This window comes from Neophocaena asiaeorientalis, unplaced genomic scaffold (genome assembly GCF_003031525.2).
Source record: "Neophocaena asiaeorientalis asiaeorientalis breed wild unplaced genomic scaffold, Neophocaena_asiaeorientalis_V1.1 scaffold438, whole genome shotgun sequence".
NCBI lineage: Eukaryota > Metazoa > Chordata > Mammalia > Artiodactyla > Phocoenidae > Neophocaena > Neophocaena asiaeorientalis.
The window spans coordinates 7,280,037-7,288,343 of NW_020173491.1; the positions used below are offsets into that span (position 1 = coordinate 7,280,037).

The 8,307-nt window shown below is 52.6% G+C and overlaps 1 protein-coding gene across 1 annotated transcript; it reads left to right on the forward strand.

Annotated features, from left to right (window-relative positions):
• The first annotated feature begins 5,056 nt into the window (after window positions 1-5,056).
• CCL17 (C-C motif chemokine ligand 17) lies at window positions 5,057-7,714 on the forward strand. Its single transcript, XM_024747404.1, is given in 3 exon segments — window positions 5,057-5,126; window positions 6,840-6,957; window positions 7,594-7,714. Coding segments are annotated over 3 exon segments (309 nt in total).
• The last annotated feature ends 593 nt before the right edge of the window (window positions 7,715-8,307 follow it).

An 8,307-nucleotide genomic window follows, 5' to 3' on the forward strand; every position in this document is an offset into this window, starting at 1 on the left:
TTGGGGCAGAGGTGTTGAGACCTCTGGAAGCTTCTCCACTTCCTCCCGCTCCGATGCAATTCCCCTTTGATGCTGTTCTCTTAACAGGCCTGTATCTGGCCTGCTTCTCTGCCTGTGCCGGCCCCCTTCCTCCATCTGGAGCGCCCCCTCCCCTGCGGCCCCTCTCGGCTTCCCTCCCTCTCCCTCTTCCAGAGCGCATTCCTGATCCCCCTGACAGACCTTCGAGTCCACATAGCACCATAAAGGCCTTTTGAGACCCTTATCACAGACCCACCCTCTGGGACACTCATCCAGAATGTCCCTTGGAGTTTGTTTCGCAGCTGGGAGAACCAAAGAGGAATAAGTGGGTTAATCCGTGGTGAGGAAAGCACCTCAAAAATGTCCCTGGTCTCCTCTGTCTCTTGCAAGTTAGGCTGAGAGATGCACTCATCCCTCCCGGCCCCGGTTCCTACACCATGTCACCAACCTGCCTTTCCGTCCTGTACTCACTCAGTCAAGGCTCGTTGCGAGCCCGCTGTATGGCAGGCGCTGTGCTTGGCGCTGGGGACACACACAATGGTAAAGAAAGCAGACACGCTCCTGTCGCCACGGAGTTTACTGTCTCGGTGTCACATCCAGGCCATCTTCCCCACTAGGGTTCCCTGCTGTTTCCCCCATTTATCTCTGTACCTTTGCTCCGTGCTCCCCTCATGTGAAATGCCCACCCCTCCTCTTGGTATGAGTCCTCCCACCTGCCCGGCCCAGCTCACTGGCTGCAGCCTCCTTGTGGCCTCCAAGGTGGCCAACCTCTCCCCGCACCCAGGCCCTGCAGCCCTTTACCTCATCTGCACATTCCCCTGTGAGGCCAGGCCTTGTTTCTCCATGCTCACTTCCTGTGAACTTCCCCAAGGGCAAGGGTGGCATCTGGCCTCTGCCCGCCCCATAGCCCCTGGCACAGTGCTGGGCACATGGCAGGGGCTCCCTGACACATTTGCTGCTCTGTTCCCCGTCCCCAGCTAGGCAGGCTGTGCCAGCCCAGAGCTAGTCCAGAACCCTCTGCTCCTGTTCTTGTGACCTGTTCCCTAGAAGAGACAGGGAAACTTGGGTTCTTCCAGAGAAAAGTTCTGAGTCTGTGACAAAACAAGGGAAACTCAAAACCCACTCAGGGAGTTTCCCCAGCAGTGGGTGCTGGGGCGGCCTCACTGTTAATAAAGCTGCTAATCATTGTCGTAACCATTTACTGTTGTCCAACAGAGAAGAGCCCCTGTGGGAGGCAGAGTGTCCCCAAGACGGGGGGCAGAAGCCACTAGGCAGAGGGCATGGGGAGCAGAGAGGATGCAAAGACTTCCATCCAGGAGGGGCTGCATCAGCAGACATGCCCCCTCTGCGTCCTCCAGGACACAGGCCCTCCCCGAGCACCTCTGGGCTTTTGTGTTTCCTTTCTGTCTCCAGGCCAGAGCTTCCCCTCCCAGCCAGGGTGGCTGAGGGCACCAGCAACCCTTCCCCAGCTGGGCCTGTTCTCTTCTGACTCAGCAGGAGGGGGGCTGCCGGGCACTCCTCTGTGGGAGGTACAGGTTGCCCTCTCATCTGTAGGAAGCTGGAGCCAAAGATGTGCACAGACAGGAAGATGCCACTCCCCTCCCCTCTGCTCCACTGCATGTGCAAATGGAAACCTGCCCCGGGGATAGAAGGAATGGCCAGCAGGACAGGCTGGGGGCAGAAAACCCTCCTGGGCTGTGGCTTGAGGAGTGGGTGGGGTTAGGGGGTCTCTGGCAGGCGATGTGACCTTAAGAGAAGCAGACAAATTGTCCTCCACTAAGGGAGGACCCCATCTTTCTCAGACCTACAGTCTTGGTGGGGCCTCCTGAGTCCCCCTACAGGAAATGAAACTGAGGCCCAGAGAGGGTCTGCGAGCTTCCTGAGGTCACACAGCAAGGACACGACAGAGCATCCCACCCACAGGGTGGTTCTAACATGGACAAGAGGACTCCCCCAACCAGGAACTGAAGCAGCCCAGCCTGGGGAAGTGGCCCTGGGGGAGGAGGAAGAGCACGTGACCTCCTCCTATGATCTGTCCAGCGTCATGGTTTCCTTTCACAGGTGAGCCATGAGGGCTGATGAGGTTATAGTTTGAGCACTGTTCCGGGTTTTAACAAACAGTGCCTGATTTTAACCTACCCTAAAAAGCTGAAGTAATCAAAACAGTATGGTACTGCACAAAAACACATAGATCAATAGAACAGAATAGAGAGCCCAGAAATAAGCCCACACTTATATGGGCAATTAATCTGCAACAAAGGAGGTAAGAATACACAATGAGGAAAAGACAGCCTCTTCAAAAAATGGTGTTGGGAAAGCTGAACGACTACGTGCAAAAAAAGTCAAACTGGACTACTTTCTCACATCCTATACAAAAACAAGCTCAAAATGGATTAAAGACTTAAATGTAAGACTTAAAACCATAAAACTCCTAGAAGAGAACATAGGCTCAGTTCGTGCTCTCATGAACTGAGAAATAACCAGTACTGGCATATAACCTGTACTTTTTATCTGTGTGCATAGATTACATTTTTAATGTACAGTTTTATAAAATATACCATATATACTGTTTAAAAAAAATAAAAAAGAGAACATAGGTAGTACACTCTTTGATGTTGGTCTCAGTAATATTTTTTTTGGATAGGTCTTCTCAGGCAAGGGTAACAAAATCAGAAATAAACAAATGGAACTACATCAAACTGAAAAGCCTTGGCACAGCAAAGGAAACTATCAATAAAACAAAAAGGCAGTCAACTGAATGGGAGATTATATTTGCAAATGACATATCTGATAAGGGGTTAACACCCAAAATATACAAAGAACTCATACAACTCAACATCAAAAAAACGAACAAACAAACAAAAACCAACCTGATTAAAAAATGGGTAGAGGAACTGAATGGACATTTTTCCAAAGGAGACATACAAATGGCCAACCAGCACATGAAAACAATGCTCAGCATCACTACTCATCAGGGAAATACAAATCAAAACCACATGAGCTATCACCTCACAGCTCAGAACGGTTATAATCAACAAGACAACAAGTAACAAGTATCGGTGAGGGTGAGAAGGAAAGGGAAGACTTGTGCACTGTTGGTGGGAATGTAGGTTGTTGCAGCTACTGTGGAAAACATTATGGAGGTTCTTCAAATAATTAAAAATAAAACTACCATGGAATCCAACAATTCTACTCCTGGTGGGAATGTAAGTTGGTGCAGCTACTGTGGAAAACTTTATGGAGGTTCTTCAAATAATTAAAAATAAAACTACCATGGAATCCAACAATTCTACTCCTGGGTATTTATCTAAAGAAAACAAAAACACTAATTTGAAAAGATATATGCACCCCTATGCTTATTGCAGCATTATTCATAACAGCCAAGATATGGAAGCAACCTAAGTGCCCATCAATAGGTGAATGGATAAAGAAGATGTGGTATATATATACATATAAAAAAGAATGAAATAAAAGAGAATGAAATCTTGCCATTTGTGACAACATGGATGGACCTAGAAGGTATTATACCAAGTGAAATAAGTCAGATAGCGAAAGACAAATACCATATGATTTCACTCACATGTGGAATCCAAAAAACAAATGAACAAACAGAGTAAAACAGAAACAGGCTCATAGACACAGAGAACGAACAGGTGATTGCTAGAGGGGAGAGGGGCAGGGGGGATGAGTGAAATAGGTGAGGGAGATTAAGAGGTACGAACTTCCAGTCTGCAAAATAAATGAGTCACTGGGATGAAATGTACAGCATAGGGAATATAGTCAATAATATTGTAATACCTTTGGTGATTTTGTAATGTATAGAAATATTGAAACGCTATGTTGTACTATTAGAACTAACATAGTGTTATAGGTCAATTATACTTCAATTAGAAACAAAACAAAAACAACAGCACCTGCTGTTGTTTTCATCACTGGAAATGAAATGGTAATAATGGCTCAGTGATTAACACAGAGCTGACTGTGAGAGGGTCAGATGCACCAGACACCCTGTTGCAGGGGTGGGTGGGTGTCATTCTGAGCTGCCTCTGGTTGCTCAGGGACAGGGTGGAGTCAGGCCTAGACCCCACGTGTCAGAATCAAAGTCCAGGGTGGCCCTGGTGAGATGCAGCCTGTGGAGGTGGGCATGGGACTCTCCTTCTGGCTAAGGGACTCCCATAATCTGGTTCGGGGGGAGCCCTGAGCAGACTGTTGGCCATTTTCTCTGGTGGCCAGGAGACTGACCTGATGCAGGGATGCTGTGGCCCATGGGGTTCGTGGAAATTCTGCTCAGGGCCTGGCTGGGACTGGACCCTGACCACATGCCCAATGCAGACTTGGCTCTTTTAGGAGCCAGAAAGGAACTTGGCTTCCCAATCTCTACAGATTGGGACTACATGGTGATTCAAACCTGCTGGGCTCTGGCCTTCTGGGGTCCAGGGCCCAGCTTAGGGAAGGACCCACAACCAAGTCTGTCTGGGCCTGAGACCTTTCTCAGAATGAGCCGGAGCTCCCCCTGCAGAGAGACGCCGTGTGCCCGTGCAACCTGCCGACCGCCTGAAGAGGCCTTCCTGGCACCCTAAACCTCCTCTGGGCCCAGGTTAAGCAGCCCCTCTTGGCCCCTGCCTGGCTGTCCCCCAACCCAGGGCACCGTGAATGAAGGAGGCTCGCCAGCCTCAGAGCAGGGGTGCACGCAGCTTAGGATGGAGGCTTTTTGGTTCTGCTAATTGAGGAACCAAGAAATGTCCCCTGTGAAAGGAGAAGTGTGTCATGGCCCCAGGACACACATAACCCACCTCTGTCCCCAGGTGAGTGTCTATTCTCTGGAAAGCCGCAAATATTCCAAGACTGGACTTCTGCCGAATCACCTCAAATGCGTCGAACTCCATGGGTCTAGGGAAGGATGTGGGGGGAGGTGACAGGAGGCGGGGCAAGATCCCCATAGAGGTTAAATAGGTCACCTCCACACTTGTGCTCATCCTGGTCTCCCCTGGGCAAAGAGACCCACGCACAGAGACCTTCTCCTGGGCTCCCGGCCTCCATGACCTCCCTGAAGATGCTGCTCCTGGCTGCGCTCCTCCTGGGGGCTTCCCTGCAGGACACCCATGCAGGTGAGAGCAGATCAGAGGCAGCAGGAGGAAGGGACACTGGGCAAGGAGGAGTGGGGGCCCTGAGACTACAGCAGCTGGCCACACACATTATTCCTACACCCCACTTATTCCTACAAAGATGCGAGAGGCCGGCAGCAATAGGATTTTTATTTTTTTTTTTGCGGTACGCGGGCCTCTCACTGTTGTGGCCTCTCCCGTCGCGAAAAACAGACGCGCAGGCTCAGCAGCCGTGGCTCACGGGCCCGGCCGCTCCGCGGCATGTGGGATCTTCCCTGACCGCGGCATGAACCCGCGTCCCCTGCATCGGCAGGCGGACTCTCAACCACCGCGCCACCAGGGAAGCCCCAGCAATAGGACTTTGAGGGAGGCATTCAAAGGAAAATGATGGAGATGAGGATGTGGATGCCCCAGGACTTGGGGCTCAGCTTCTGAGGAACAAAGTACTTGCATATCTCACACTGCAAATGTTGTGAGGCAGTGAATGTGGTTGTGTTTTGACAGTGGAAAAGGAAGAATTCTCACAAGTATTTGTTAAGAGTCTATTTTAGTAATGGGTCTTATATACAATGAGAGGATCAGCATAAAGGCAGGAGAATTGGTTCCCAGAGCAGGTGAAAAGAGAGATTTTTATACTCAGTTGGGAAAGGAAGACTGAGATAAGATTGCTACTTTAGAAATAAAGCTGGTTAGCGCCCTGTGTGGTGACATGGTGGCACAGCTGCAGTCTTCGGGGTTATCTTAATGGGGTGATCTTCATAGTTGGCTTCTCGTTCACTCTCACTTCATAAAACGCTGGGCCTGGTCAGCTCCGTGTTAGTCAAACCAAGTTCCACCCCCGAAGTGGTCAGAGGACAGTCAGAGGCTTCCTAGAAAACACTCTGTCATGGCCTTAATTGTGGTCACAGATTACCAACTTGCCAGTTAGCAAGTGTTGGATATTTTTTCTTGTGCAAAGATGAGGATACTGAGTCCCAGGAAAGTGTGTTCACAACCCGGACCCCCACTTTCTCATCTGTAGAATGGGGTAGTGACAGCACCTGTCTCCAGGTGTGCTTGAGGGCTGAAGGGGCAGCGGTAGCAAAGGCTCAGCCCAGAGCCTGGCCCAGAGTCAACATTTGATGATTCGGGGCTGGTCTGAGTGTGAGCACACACGGATGCACACACATGCAGACACACACATATATGCACAGACTCCCCAAACACATGCACACACACAGAGATCTCACACACACAAATATGCACACATACAGACACACACAGGCACACACACAGACATGCATACGCAAACCCTCCCAAACATACAGACATGTGAACAGACAGACACACAAACTCAAAGGGCCCCCCAAAGCACACACAGGACCTCATGCACACAATCGTGCACGCACTGACACACACAGACACACAGACACATGTGCAGACCCCCTCACATACACCCTACACAGAAATACAATTACAGACCCCTCCCAACCACACACACACATGCAGAAATACACACACACACGGATCCACCCCGATACCACAGACACACACAGGCACACCAACACACATGCAGATATGCACACACAGACTCGGCTCCAGACACACACGCACACACACACACACACGTGCAGACCCTCACAGAGCCTCCGCCACAACCACAGCCATAGCCATGCACATGCCCTCCCCACGCAGACAGCCGCAGACACACCTGCTGCTGCTTTGTTTCCCCCGCAGCTCGAAGAACCAATGTGGGCCGGAAGTGCTACCCGGAGTACTTCAAAGGAGCCATTCCTTTCAGGAAGCTGGTGAGGTAGTACCGGACCCCAGGGGACTGTCCCAGGGATGCCATCGTGTGAGTCTGCCTGTCCTCTCCCTGCCCCGTCCTGGGAGCTGAATGTGGGAGAAGGCAGAGCCTGGAGCTCCCAGAAGGGCCCCTGGGGAGCGGAGAGGAGAGAGCAGGGCCTTCGTCCCTTGACCCCCTGGCCCCATTCCTCAGGGCAGGCCCCGTACCCCACACTGCGAGCCCCCAAAGGGCCCCAGGCTGTGAGGTCTAAGCTCTTCATTGATTTATGGGGAAACTGAGGCACTGAGAGAGATGGGACAGCCCCATATCACATGGGCGGTCAGTGGCCCATGTGGTCACTTCGCAGGTCCTGGGTTTGAGCCCTGAGCACTGGGCCCCTCCCGGGCACCCCTCGTTCCCAGGCCTAGGTGGGTACAAGCGGTCTGAGGACGGGGGGGCGGGCAAAGTCGTGCGGCCCCGGCTCCCTGGGAGGGCCAGGCCTGGCAGGGACCCTGGGAGGGTCAGGAATCACTGAGGACAGAGCCAGGTGTCTCAGAGCTGCCGCTGATGCCCTGGGTGACTTCAGACAAGTTCCTGCCCCTCTTGCGGGTTCAGGGTCCTCATCAGTGCAGGGCGAGGCTGGTCCCGGGGCTCTGGAAGGCCTTCCTGCCCTGAGCGCCCGCGCGGTTTTCTCCCTCTGTGTAGGCTGGTGACTCTCCGCGGCAGATCCATCTGTTCAGACCCCAAGCACGTGTGGGTGAAGAAGGCGGTCAAGCACTTGCAAAACACCACGAAGCCATGTGATCTGGCCACCCAGCCGGCCTGACTTCTCCCTGGCCCATCTGGAGTCTTCCCGCCTCCACGTTCACTACCCCAACCAAGAGCTCCCTGGGTCCAGTGGAGGCCTTACAAGGACAGAGGCCCCTGACCCCTTCTCTGATTAAAGTTTTTCTCCCCCAGTCTGGGTCAGCATGTTCTGTCCACTCTGGCCTGTCGCCCTGGAAGGGCCCGCATAGAACATCTAGTCTCACCCTGTCCAGGTCAGAGAGGGAAAATGAGGCTTCGAGTGTTGCAGACCGCCTTAAAGAGGGGAGGCCCGGGCAGGGGTAGGGCTGAGGGGGGTCTGTGGGGCGAGCAGGGCAGGGGTGACAAGAGGCCAGCAGGTTCTCCTCTCTGCTGCACGCAGGCAGGAGGGGGACCTGGGAAGGGCCGTCTGGATTCTCTCCCATCTTATCTGCCCACGGAGCCCTCCCAGGCCTGCCCCATTCTCCTCTGTGACACCCCAGCTGATGCGGAGCTGAGGGCACGCTTCGCCTTACACATTTGATCCAATTCCACAAATGGTTTTAGAATTCTTCTGCAGGCCAGGGTTCTGTCAAGTGCTGGGGAGCTCCCTGGCCCGGGGGCTCCCGCAGCCCC